General features: G+C 40.8%; 1 protein-coding gene across 2 annotated transcripts; it reads right to left on the minus strand.

Annotated features, from left to right (window-relative positions):
• Positions 1-703: 703 nt before the first annotated feature.
• LOC137477296 (caspase-8-like) lies at positions 704-12,235 on the minus strand. 2 transcript variants are annotated; one of them, XM_068196208.1, is made up of 9 exons: positions 11,835-12,235; positions 7,836-8,165; positions 7,537-7,642; positions 6,366-6,504; positions 4,787-4,875; positions 4,032-4,143; positions 2,498-2,987; positions 1,055-1,786; positions 704-734 (listed from the first exon to the last, which is right to left on the minus strand). In XM_068196208.1, exons 2-8 carry the CDS (start codon positions 8,144-8,146, stop codon positions 1,654-1,656), a joined length of 1,380 nt encoding a protein of 459 aa, XP_068052309.1. In that variant the 5' UTR covers positions 8,147-8,165; positions 11,835-12,235; the 3' UTR covers positions 704-734; positions 1,055-1,653. The 2 variants fall into 2 exon arrangements, with proteins under 2 accessions (XP_068052309.1, XP_068052310.1); XM_068196209.1 differs by lacking the exon at positions 11,835-12,235 and adding an exon at positions 11,144-11,430.
• Between the last annotated feature and the right edge of the window lie 1,246 nt (positions 12,236-13,481).

Below are 13,481 nucleotides of genomic sequence, written 5' to 3' on the forward strand. Positions count from 1 at the left end.
GCCAGACCACCATGGAGGGTGTGGATATGTGGCTCACCCCAGCCCAACATAGAAGTATAAAACCTGGATGACTGATAAAACATTTAAGCTTTGAAAAGAGCAATGGGCTGAGCTGGCTTCCACCCATGTCCCACCATGACTGGGAATGTCCAGGGTCATGACAGATAGCATACCTACGTAGGTGTCTTACCCTACCAAATCAAAATCCCATGTATCCCCAAAGATACCAAATAATTAAATTTGATATCCAATTCCTTCTCATGTAAAATAGCTGAAATAACTTGGTCTGAGTGTATTGAACTCTGACACAGAAATAGGAGAAACAGAAATGCTGCAGATGTGCAACTTCACTTCTGCAGCAGCTGCCACCTTACAGCAAGTTTCTCACAGAGGAAGCAGTTACTGAACGGCCCTACTGGCATCAGCTGCCATTATCATGACAGTCTTGAATTTATTCTTTCCTACCATCTCTCCAGCTGCTGCCCCTCAGGGTGGCTGCCAACACTCCAACAAGAGCAAAATTACTTCTGTGGGGTAAAAGTGTTTGTCATGCTGACTGTCCCTCAGAAAGCTCATCCAAGAGAGGAACACACCGCAAACTGAGGTATATAAAAACCAAGAGAATTTAGAATTTATTCTAACAGAAATACAATTACAGAGCTTCCTTCTAGTATTCCACCGTCATTCAAGACACACTGTGCCCTGAGAGCTCTGAGAAATAGCCAAGTGAGAACCTTTATTGTCGTGCTCCGACACGAAATAATTCACACATTCACGCTAGATGTAAAGGAGGGAAAAGAGGAAGTTTTATTTCTGACCTCGCAATATATAGAATTGTAAAAGTGACAGTGGATTGGAAGATGAAATTGTTACCTCTCTAATCACACTGGTCAAACTAATGGTCTATCAATTCTCTCCTCCCACAGAGAAGAATGTAACACAATCATTACTTACATGACAGTGTGTGAGAAACTTTAGTAGAAATATGTAAACATCAGAAGGTATGGGAAACTTTTAAAAGAATTTTATAACTTTTATAAGAACAGGGTGACACCTTTATTACTGAAAAAGTTATACAGTTGGGCTGCTTATTCAAGTAAATGATTGACATAAAGCAAACCAAATATTTAGAAGAAAAGAACCAAACTAACATAATCATGGGGATTTGGTCCTTCTGGAGCAGGATGTTATTTTCCAAGAACATTTATAGCTTCCGAAGACAGACAATAATTCACCTCTGGGTAAGGCAGTTACACATGCTGCTTGGGAATGCATCCGGCTTTCTGAATATGTTCTTTTTTTGCAGACTTTAGGGACTTAACTCAGACACAAATGGGACTTCATTGACATTTCCAATAACTTTTACAGTACTCCTTGAAAGTCCTTTCTCACTTGAAACCCAGACTGAACATACTCCACTGCTTCTGCAGGATAAAAAGCCTGATAATCTGTAGTTTTCCACAGCCTTACCCGACTGCTACAGATCCAGGTGTTGGAAGACTGATTTAATATGGAAGTTGGAAAATTTAGGTCCTATGCCTCCTTAAAGGGCTGGGGCTACTACATAGATCAGATAATTTCTCATGTAAATTCTCTTCCCTGTCAAAGCCCAGATGTCATTCCTAACCGAGTGTATTCTTACTTGTCTGCTTTTCATTGTGGAACTTCAAAGATCAGTCGCTTCAGTAGTGTTGATGTTATCTTTGGCATCTGCTTAGATCCTTCTAATTCTTTTCTTGCCACTTCATCGTTCACTGCAGTCAGGATGTCTGTGAGATCCACTTGCCTTGAAGAAAAAAGGAAAAGATGTTACATTGAAACACATGGAACTTGCAGCTGGGCCAAGAAGGTGTTGTGTGTTTGCCCCAGTAAAGTGGTATCCCAGGGAAGGCTGGTATCTTCCTCGCCCTATTGCCACTGGAACTGCACATTCCATTGAATAACCACAGAATTCAGTGAGTTTGGGGAAAATAAAAGCAACCTCCATGTAGCATTGCTCTGGTTGCAGCCAGAAGAGGTCGCCAAGATGAAACAAACCCATACATTCTCCACCTCTTCTTCTGGATGCCATATTTTCTAAATGAAGTTTATGAGGGGATAGGTGGGAGGCAACAATGAAAATTATGCCTGCAAAACACTGGAGGGTTTTGTCTTTGTAATCACTCAACAATTTCACCTCTAATCAGGTGTCACTGGAAGAAAAAAAATTTATCAGTCAAAAAATGTTAAAAACCACACATACACACACTTGTTTGTGTGCAACACTGCAGCATTACAACATGGTTTTGTCACAAGAAAACCAGAGGAAGTCACTTATACTTCGGCTTATCCACAGAAGACTAACAGTGCCCAATTTCAAAATAAATACTGTTCTCTGCTGTCCTGAATGGGAAAAGCATTAATTGCACAAATGCAAACCGCTCTGTTTCAGCACAGCGTGCTTAAGTGTGCACATCTGCAAAACTCTAAATGTACAAGAATTAGAAATAGTACTTACAGTGGACAAAGCAACTCCATCTTCTCACAGAGGGATTGAATGTAAACACTGCCAGTCTTACGGCTGCGGTAGGCCAAGCAGTCCTCCACTGTAGCCATGCCAATCAGAATATCAGCCTTATCAGGAATGGAAGTCAAAGGACTAGCATCCACCTCAAGATGTCCAGAAGAGTCTGATTCTACTGCAACAGATGGATGACGTTCAGTGCCTTGGCAAGCCTGGATGATAAACACCTTGGGTTTGCCAGCAAGAGAAGGACAATTAGTTCCAGTGAAGCAGGAAACTAAATCTTCAATATTTACGCACTCATCATCAACACCTTTTATTTTGTCTTTTTCACCATGAGAGAAAATGAAGCAAACAAAACAGTCCATATTTCTATGATCTTTCTTGCTGTATTCTTTAACTGTCTCATATATTTTTTTTCCTTCTAGATCCATATACTCAGCTGTTTCAAACTGAAGCCACTTAAAGACCCTCTTCACAGCCTCTGGGGAAAAAATCAGAAGGAATTTGTTAAACATACACAGTGACAAGGAAGATGCTGAAAGATGCTACACAGATATAGTGTCTGTGTAGTAGATCAGATATTAACAGAAGTATTCAGATCCCACCAGTAAAATCACCTGATTGGCTCTTAGCCTGCCAGATCCTATTAGAAAAAGCCAAATGCCTAATTTGCCTAATTTTATTTTTTTTAAACACAACTGGGTTAAGTATCATGCTGTCTAAAACAAAAACAGGTTTCAGATTGTATGTTTTACTGGTACAAATTAGTGAAGTTTACGGTGTTAACGCAAGCTTTGACTATGCATTGCATAGTAGTCTCAGATGCCTAAGAACAGCACTTGGCAAGTTAAAGTGCCACCTCCTTAGAATGACAAATTCTGCCACTCTTAAATGAAGTAGGTCCCTCATTCTGTGTGAGTGGCTGACGCAGCAAGAAGGCAATCAGAGTAACCTGCACACAAATGCCATGAAGACTTCTCAGCAAATGGTGGCCTAATTGTTGTGTGGGCAGAGAGGAAGTAGCTGGGAAGAAAGCAGCTTGTAAATGGGATGGATGGAGTTAAAATATCTGTGACATGTCCTTTCGGGAATCTGACTTTACTTTTTTACTGTTGTTTATCTTAAACGTGATTGCAGAAATACAGGCTTTAAGGAGAGTTACAGAGCATTTATTTGAGCATTGAGGAGAATTTGAGGACTTAAAATATGTTTCCATGATAGGTAAGAACTGAAAACAATCAAAAATTGGAAAGGTGTAATAATAATCACTTTTTCTCTAGTTGTACATACAACCAATTAAGACAATGCCTTTTTCCTAGAACAAAAAGTAGATCCTTCTTTAAGCCACCAGCTAAACGTTGGAAGTGACATATTTCCAATTGGCACAGTAACTATCACTCCAGTCTCTGGAGGCCAAGGAGTACCATGGACATGATTCTTCTTCATAGCAAAGATTAGATAATTGTTTTCAAGAATTATCAGAGAAAAAAACCCAAACCAGGAATTTGATTTAAAAAGTACTTACCTCCATCTTGCAATGTTCCCTCTCTATTGTAACGTGGATTTTTAAAAATGTGGTTGTTAAGAATTAAGCAGTAACCATGGGGGTTATTTTTCATCTTATATATTTTCCCATGCTGCAGAAACAAAAAAAGAAAAAAACTAAAACAGGTAGGAAAGCGGAGCCAAGCATTCAAAAGAGAAATACACTATATACAGATTGCTGGTCCATCATTATCTAAGCACAAAAGAAAATTGCAAAGGCCAAGAAACAAGAAAGGAAAAGCCTAAGGATACTATTTAACTACAGAGGAGAGGAATCTGCATTGTGTGCCTGAACCCCTCCTCCTCTCTCTCTTCAGTCAGGATATGACTTTGACATGGGAGAAAGGATCCAGAAATACAAATTTGCATATGCATAGGAAAAGTTCCTGCACCCCACCATTTCCTCTCAGGGTCCTTGTGAAATTCCAGTGAGATAGGGGGTTCTGCTAGTCCCTTCACATCTGTCTAGGAATATCCTGACCAGGACTTCAATGTCCCAGTCTCCATAATCCTTAAGATTCAATTCTTCACTCAACTGTTTGCTCATATCTTGCTTAAAAGGTTGCTGACAACCAGGTCCCCACAAAGAAGGCTCGGTCTTGTTTGGAAAACAGGAATTGTTCCAAGGCCTATCCCTCTGTCTTTGCTGTTCCTCCTGCTGAGTGTTATGAATTTATGCTCCCTCTCCCAGGAGATGGATAAATACTTTAAAGGTACTCTTGAGGTATTTCTCACCCATTTTGCTGCCTCCCCCTCTGCTCCTTGTTCCTGTGGATGTGCAGACACGCACGCAGGATAGCAGACTTCTTCCCTAGAATAATTTTCTAAGAAGGACAAGATAAACAAAACATTTTAAAACCACAAGGATAAATCTTACAGTGTACATATTTCAACACTCAAAAAGCCAGAACAAGGAGTGAGGTGGAAGGGGTTTTCACAGCAGTGAGACACCAGCATTTTGTAGAGCTGGGCCAGGCTTGGCTCCAGTTTCACAGACTACTGGTTGTTATAGAAGCCGTGCAGGGCTTTGCTCTATTGCTTCTCTGCTCCTCTGCTCTTTTACTGGTAGCAAGATACAGATAATAAAAGGTTGAATGTGAGTAGTCATCCCAGGCAAGCCATTCACCAGCATCTCAACTGTGGGATATGTAAATGAAAGAGGAGACCCATTTTTGTACAATAGTACAAAATGCTGGTCCATTTACTTCTGAGGCTACTGTCCCTTCTGGGGCAAAATACCAGGCTGGTATTTTGCATCCTTGCATCCACTCACACAGAGAACTTTACTGTGTGTGTGGATGAAGGATGCCAAATACCAGCATAATGAAAGATCTCCTCAGAGCACTTATTTGAATACAACTTTCTGAAAAAAGTTAAGAAATCATCAAATCCACGACTTTAACCAAGGAAACAAAATCACTGTACTCCTTTTACAAATTACAAAAACGTTTAAATGAAATTTAATTGTCAGGGCAACAAGCTCAACAACATTCTTTTTTTCTACTTATCAAGAGGACAAAATAATAACAGTATTACTAGAAAGCCATTCCTCAACACAGGACTTGCTTGACAATAGTCTCCCTTGACAATTATCTTCTGCTCTTTTAGAGACACCACCAGAGGACAGCAGCACAAAGACATGCAGGGAGAACTAGGTGGTAGCTCTGCAGGGTCCTGCATGGACTGTTTAAATGTATCTGAGGAAACTCACGACCTGAGTTGTTGAGATGGAAGTTGTTATTGACTGAGACATCCTGTTTCCCAAAGGAACACCCAGCTGCCGTGCCAGAAGGCACCACCTCAGCTGCAACAGCCGGGATATAATGAAGCCCTTAAAATTTCCCATCTGGTTACAGAAAGTTACACTTTAGCCAAGTGACTGGTTTTCAGGGCCTTCCCTTTGACTAACAGCAAGGGGCCTGGCTAACAGAAGATAGCGCTGACATCTCCCAACACAACTTTCCCTAAGTCACCTGTTACTTCCTGTCTCTCGCAGTGACTTGGAAGTTATGCTGGTCCAAAGCCAGCACCGCACTTTTTCCCAAACAAATAAATTGCATTTAAGACAAAGAGAAGGCAGAAGAAGGCCATTTATAAGGGACAGAACATACTTCAAGGATAGAAACAAGTATCCATGATAGGAAAATGAAGTAGCAGAAAACTTCAGAAATCAGAGTTCTCCAGAGCTGTTCTGCCAGTCCTAGGGTACCATAAGGTGTCGCCCTTATCACTGGACTTCTAAGCTGCCAAGGATGGAGCCATAAAACCCACAAAAGACCCCAGATCTGTACTTAAACAGCTTAAATAAAATTACCTTTTTTTTTTTCTTCATAGGCATCAATTTTTTTCTTTATGTCAGGTCTAAATCTCTGTAATATATCTTTCAGCATTGTCATGTTATCTTCTTTAATTATCCCATTTATTTCCATTTCCAGAAAGACCTGCAACATTGACTGGTAAAACAAAAACACATAACCAAAACTCATCCAGTGACCCTTGATAACCGCAGTATCAGGCAGCTCTGCAGCAGGGCAGAAGACAACATCCTCATTCCCAGGGACTGACCAGCTAAAGACTTATTACTTTTTCATCCAAAACTCATTAAAGCAAGGGTCAAGATGCAATGCAACTGAATAAACCCGTCATCACTAAGGTTAAAGCAGGACAATTAGAAATTGCCTATGACTAGGCTATCCTGCTTTGTTTCAGCAGTACAAAGCACTGATGAGGATAACATAACATCCTGTTGTGCATTTGTGTTTTGATGAAGTACTGCTAAATCCTTTAATTATGCCATTTTCCATTTTCTATCACAGAAAAGCTGTTCAGCACTAATTTTGTTTATTAAAGCTCAACTGTCTACCAAGTTGGAGATAAATCTGCTAATTTTCCTCTACATGCCACAATACAAATAAGACTTTTAAGGAAGGTTCTTAATAATACCAAGCATTTTTATAACACAGCTCATTACAAATATTAAACTAGCTCACCCAACCTCTTAATACTTTTGGAGGAAAGTTAACAATATGTGGTTACTCCAAATTATAATAAAGAAGAAAATTTACCCATTGACACACAAAAATTTGTGGTTCAGCTCACATTAGAACTCGATTTTCTGTCTCCAAAACATTGTTTTTCCTTTAGCAAAGAGCACTCTTCTTAGGTATAGCATATGTCTTACAAAGACATTTGTCTTGTAAATGCCAAACAAAGATTAAAGGAAGAGCATGATGGATTTTGCAAGAAGATAAGATTAAAAAGACAGATCATGGAGAGAAAATAGAATCAGGAGAGCAAAAAAGGCAAAGATACAATGCAAAAAAATAAGGATCCATTCTTTCACACAGCAGCTATTAGTTAACATCACAATTCTTTCAAACCAGATTTTCATGAAAGCAGACTGCTTTCTCTTTCCTCCCTTCTTACAAGAACTAGAGGACTCTGAACTAGCCTTGCAAAAAACTTCTCAAGACCACTTTTCATACAGCATTTTCCTGGAGCTTGTTCTTTGGTAATTGTTTTTGAAGCAGGAACTTCACACTTCTGACATCTTCTGAAGACAAGTCCTCTGCAATTCCATACAGCAGTTGCCTGACAATAAACAATAGAGAGACCTTCAAGAAAGAAGTAAACACCACAATTAAACATCTAAACTGCAAAATGTAAAACTCACAATGGCAGGAATTCATGTGTAATAAACACATTTATGCTGGGATATTCACAAGACAACAGTGCAGACAGAAAAGACACTGAACTGATGCATTGTGCATGCTCCTGTGTTTACCTGTAAGCGGACACCTGTGCCCTGCCCCGGAGCTGCAGCTCTCTCTCCATCTCCTCCCGGCTGCAGCCCAGTTGGGTAGTGAGGAGATCGATCCGATGGATCCGGTAGAGCAGCTCCTTTAGGAAGAACAGGTTCCCTGCCCCGATCTTGTCTTTCTCCTGCAGCACTTCAAAAAAGGCCTTGGGCTCATGGATGGCTTCCAGCTTCCTCCTGGAGACATGGTCCAGGCTGAGGAATTTAAGAGCTGACAGTTCCTCTGTCACCAAAGCCTCAGAAACTTCAAAAAGCAATTTGCGGAAGTCTGTACTCATTTCACATCAGGATTTGGATCTAAACACAAGCAGCAGTTGATTTCATTTGTCAGTAAGACTAGTGCAACAACATGATTTATATAAGAGGTATCACATCGTGTAGAATAGCCCAAAATAAATACATGCAGTCAGAAGTATTTCAATAGAGAGAGGCTGTCTTGCTGTCATAGCTTTGATGCTTAGCTCCTTCAGTTTTCTGGACTTAACAAAGAATATTGAAACCTCTCTACTAAGTGACATTAGCAGAGAAAGTCATAGATCATTCTTGCTTCCTATGGTGTGTCTAGACAGTGGGAAGTACCAATGTACAGGATGTACAATCCTGGCAGGCTGCTGCTAGTTTTCTTCAAGTTTGGGGTTTTTTTTGAAGTTTGATACCATTTGGGAGAAACAGCCACTTGCCAGTCTGAAATATAGACTGTGTAATAAATGAGACTGACACATTTTACACCATAACGGGACTAAGAGTCCACATGAGTATAGCTACTCTAAGCTATCTGGCTTCTCCTTTCTTTTTATACTGCTTCTGGCCAGTATACCCAAAGCACCTCATCCTGTTTTGGTTTATCTGCACCAAGTAAAACTCAGTTCCCAGCTCTCAATTAATTTATAACATTAAAAGCAAATACAGATCATGTCAACCCTTTAAAAAAGGCCAGAAGAATTCTTATCAAACTATCTCTGTTTCACTGAGCATGGAATACCACCTCCCCTCTCCTCCACTTTCTCCACCAGCTTCAGAAATATTAAACTAGGCTTATGGATTCAACTTTTGAGCACAAAGGGAAGTTAGAAAATACCAAGCCTTCCAGCTATCCCCCCTGACACTTAAGGGACCTGTCTCCACTGATGTGACAACCCCTGGGCACGCTGGTGTCTGTTATAAACTCTCGTCAAGCTGAACAGACACCGGACGTGTCAGGAGCTCTCATTGTTTGGTTGCACCATCTTCTTAACTGCGGCAACCAGCCCAGTATTTAAACTCAAAAGGTATTATCTAACCTGCCCTTAAATTTATACAATACACTCCCACAAGAGGGGAGGCTAACAAGCCCTTAATTTTGAACAGTACACTTCACAACTCCCAGAACAAACTCCTAAAAGGTGCTGGCTCCCGAGCCACCAAAATCTCCACAAGCTCCTCCCTCCCACAGCAAACTTCAGAATGGAATATGGGGTAAAATATTCTAGCTCTGCAAGCCAAGAAAGAGAAGAAAGCAAAGAATATCCCCAGTCCCTAGATTCTGTGTTGATGCTGGCACATGGATAGTCTGGAGATAGAGCGAGAACAGAGAGGGCATAAAGGGGGGAGGGCGTGTGTGCCCAACCTGGCCGGTCTGTGTCCTGCTGGAGTTAACCTGGTGCGTGCCCGCTACCCAAATTAACCTGTGAGTTTTGTCCACGCGTGCACAGCCAGCCTTTCCCCAGGCAGTGAGCCGGGCTGGGGACGGAGCACGAGTCTCGGGGAGGAGCAGGAAGCTGGCTCAGCACAGCGCTGCCCCACTGCCTCGGGACTTTCTCCCCTGATCACACCTCTCCTGTAGCAATGCTCAGAATGCTTGAGACAAATCAAGCATTAACTGAGACTTAAAGGATCTGTCTCCACTTCCTTCTAGTAAGAGACCCGTTTGCCACTTTACTTTCTCTGCCCTAGGTGTCAGACACCTGGGAATCTCCGAAGAGAAGCTGTATAAATGCATTCAGAAGAGGTCTCTTGTCTTATAGACACTGGCAGTGGGAGACAGAAAAGTCGACAATGACAAAAGAGAATTTCCTACTCCTACACTACTGGAATACTGCAATCCATTTTACTTACTGCTACTGCAAATGTTTCCACAACAAGGTAGCCCAGCTGGAAACTGGAAATAATAACTGGAAATAATAATTAGCAGGCAATTGTATTCTGCTGTCCTCCAAGGACCACTCTACAGAAAAGGAGCTTTTTGTGGCATGCCCTTGCTCAGCATTGTGTGGGTTAGCAAGAGTGAATGTACAACTGAATCTAGTAAATGTACAACTGAATCTTAAACCTTTGCATTTCAAGTAAACTGATAAAACAGTGAAACATGTGACACGGCACATACAATTTGTGTTCTGCCCCAAAATACTGTTTTCTTTAAATCCACTCAAACCAAACTTTTCAACAGGTAAGAATCCATATCCTTCAGCCCATATAAACCAATAGTATTTGAATGTGCTTAACCTCAATGATTACCTGATTTTATATTTCTATAACCACAGAGAAAAGAACATTTTCTTGGTAGGTTGTTATGAAGTTATCTTCTTTCTCACATAAATAATGCCTTTCATTTGAGATACAAGAGATGTTGCTTATAAAAGCAAATCTCTCTTGTTAAGAGAATTTTCATTTTATTTCTCAAAGGCTGTAAGTTTCAAACAGTTAGAAGAGATGTGCCACCTACATGTTACATTTAAACCTGTCTGTAATTACAGGGAGCACAATTAAAACAATATTTAACTGCCACAGTCTTTTTCTCCCAGTTTGCTAACTTAAAGACACAACTGATAAAAGTAAAAATAATATTAATTGTAGTAGTAATTTTAAATCACTTACATGGGAGAACAACTCTGAAGAAAGCGAGACAGCCAGTCTCTAAAGTTCCAGGAAAAATCTGCCTTTTTTACAATTCGGTATTGTCACAGACTTCCAAGAAATATGTTACAATGGAATAAAATGCTAATAAAGTAGGAGATCCCTACTTCAGCTACTTCCATTTTCAGAGAACTGATTATTACAGAACTTGTGAGAAAAAAATGGTAAACAAGCCATGAAGTAATCAGGTTTTGCTCTTGTTTTATGGCAACAACTAAGGAGCATATCTAGTGCTTTCTAGTATAGAGCACAGCTCAAGCACATTTGCTTTCATACACTAATTCTAATTAAAAAACAGTGAGAGATGGCTGAATCTACATCTTTTCATTTAAAATATCTCAGTCCCACTGCCCTGCTGTGTCACCACATCTGCCATGACTTACCCCCTTTCTCTGAAGGCCCTCTCCAACTCACCCCAGTTTATTTTTAACAGGAAGACATTTTTTAAATTTATAAAAAAGCCAACTATTAACATCAAATTCTGTAGCAGCACTCAGTAAACACAGGGAAGTCAACAACTGAACATTATTCTGGAATTATTTATGTAATATACTTCCCCATTTAGAGGAGAATTTGAACATAATTAACTTCTTACATCTTTGCTCTCTTTAAAGTAAAGAACTTAGCCTTCAATGGAAAGGTTCCCAGCATGCAAGTCACTGGCATTTTCCACGCAGCAGGAAATAAAACAGCACTCAGTATGGCTACCAGACTCTCAGCAGACCCTCATGGCAGCATTATGAAGAGAGTGCTGACATTTGTTAAAACTTTGCTAATTAAAAAAAAAAAAATTGTTCAAACAGTCATTCATGGATTTCAACCTATCTTTACAAACACAAAACTATACCATACCCGTTGATAGATGAGGTGCACAACTTCCTTCCAAAAGGCACACTCTAGTAACAGACCAGAAAACCTTGTTTCACTGGCAGGAATTGCAATATCATCCAAAGGGTGGGAACAGCACAGAGGAACACCACAAGTACTCTTTTATCTTCAGGTCCAAAATGTTTGTCTCCATGTCATTCCAAGTCTCAGCATCTCTTTCCCTCCATAATTTCTTCTGTGTCTTACCTGAACCAAGACTTCAGTTGCAGTCTGAAAGAGCCACCGTGCCGTAATATGCACTATGACAAAAAGATAATGGCTTCTCCTCTCAATCAGCAGTTTGAAGGCCCACCCCTTTTGGCCTATTAGTTTCACTTTTGATTTCTTCCTCTCTCACACTTCCTGAAAATGTTACTGTTCTTTTGTTAAATTAGTCTTCCTCATTTCCCTCGGCTCCCCTGCTCTCTGGTTTCCTCCAGAACTATCTCAGTGACTCAAACTTTTCCTTGTACAGCCTGCCAAAAATTCATCTCCATAGAAAGGGTGATCTTGAGGAAATAAAACTGCTGCAGCTCCTGCCTGCTCAGCAACTGTAGCGACTGTCGCCTGCACTGGCACAAGGCGGGACACACAGCTCCTGCACAAAAATGACACGAGGGACAGGATACCAGGAAACTTGATTACCACCTTAAGATCATGACCTTGACAAGATAGCAACTTCCCCAGAAGACTTTCTACACTAGTTCCACTTAAATCTGTCTATCCAGGGGCTGCACAAGACACAACCCTTCCTTAAGTCTGCAGGTGGAGAGTGCACGCGTGTGTGGGTCTGTATGCTACCAGTAAGCCTCAACAGCAACTAACCACGTTTGTTTGTGCTGGCAACCAGTTTCTTTCTGGCACAGCTCTGTATCACTGGAGTTACAGGAAAGGTGTACAGTGTGGACAGCAAGGACTGATGAATACCTGAGTGGTAGAAAGCCTACCCACTCTCTCCCAGAGCTTCAAACTTGCATCTCACAACACCCTGCAGATCACACAGAAATGCCCAAGTGGCTGGATGGCAGCTGCAGCTCCAGTTCCAGCCTGCCCTACTTTGGGCTGGTGCTGACAAGTACCACAGCATGCACCCAGGTATTCCACTGTGCAGCCACATAAACACAGCCCTCGACACACAGAAGTGAAGTACTCGCTAAATAGTTCAAATCAGGGTACTTTAAACTTTGTTTAAACAAACTTCTTATGAGCAAGGGAGACTTTACCAGTCTTTCGCCCTTCACAAGGGTGGTTCCCTCCCCCCGTGGAACTCAAGGTTCAGTAAGATCACACTCATCTGACTGCCTTTACCTGCCCATGATTTCACTGGAGATTACCCAGTGGACATTACCCAGTGATTACACAGGCAGAAGTTTCTACAGAAAAAGGAAGAGAGCATGACGGCATTCCCTGTCTACCAAATAAAAAATGAAAACAAGATCCCACAAAACAATGTCAATGGTTACTCCAGACTGATAAAAATTCATTTGTTTCCTAAACACACAAAACGAGTGCATCAAGTCTGAACAGTAACTACAAGCCAGAAACATCACAATTCCATCCCAATGTTATATATTCCACTAAAGGACAAAATATTTTTCTTATCTGTGGCATAAGTGTGACTTTAAGTGTGGCAGGCATGCTAACTCAGAAGACTTAAAATGCAACAGGTATTAAAATGCAACACCATGTCATTATCATAAAGGGACCATCATGTTTTGGGAAACTGGCTGCATTTCAATGCTCTGTATGATGCAAAACTCCCCTCCTACAAATAGTGCAAGCTAGAAATTGCACCCAATAGCACTAGACAGTACTCTTTCCTATCTTCACCTTAAGGTATTTCTAATCATATGA

This window comes from Anomalospiza imberbis, chromosome 7 (genome assembly GCF_031753505.1).
Source record: "Anomalospiza imberbis isolate Cuckoo-Finch-1a 21T00152 chromosome 7, ASM3175350v1, whole genome shotgun sequence".
Lineage (NCBI taxonomy): Eukaryota > Metazoa > Chordata > Aves > Passeriformes > Viduidae > Anomalospiza > Anomalospiza imberbis.

Coding starts and splice junctions, on each gene's coding strand:
- LOC137477296 (XM_068196208.1), bottom strand. CDS start 8,146: ATGAGTACAGACTTCCGCAAATTGCTTTTTGAAGTTTCTGAGGCTTTG. Junction 4,876..6,365: donor CTATGAAGAAAAAAAAAAAG/GTAATTTTATTT, acceptor TGTCCTTCTTAG/AAAATTATTCTAGGGAAGAA. Junction 2,988..4,031: donor GGGAACATTGCAAGATGGAG/GTAAGTACTTTT, acceptor TTTTTTCCCCAG/AGGCTGTGAAGAGGGTCTTT.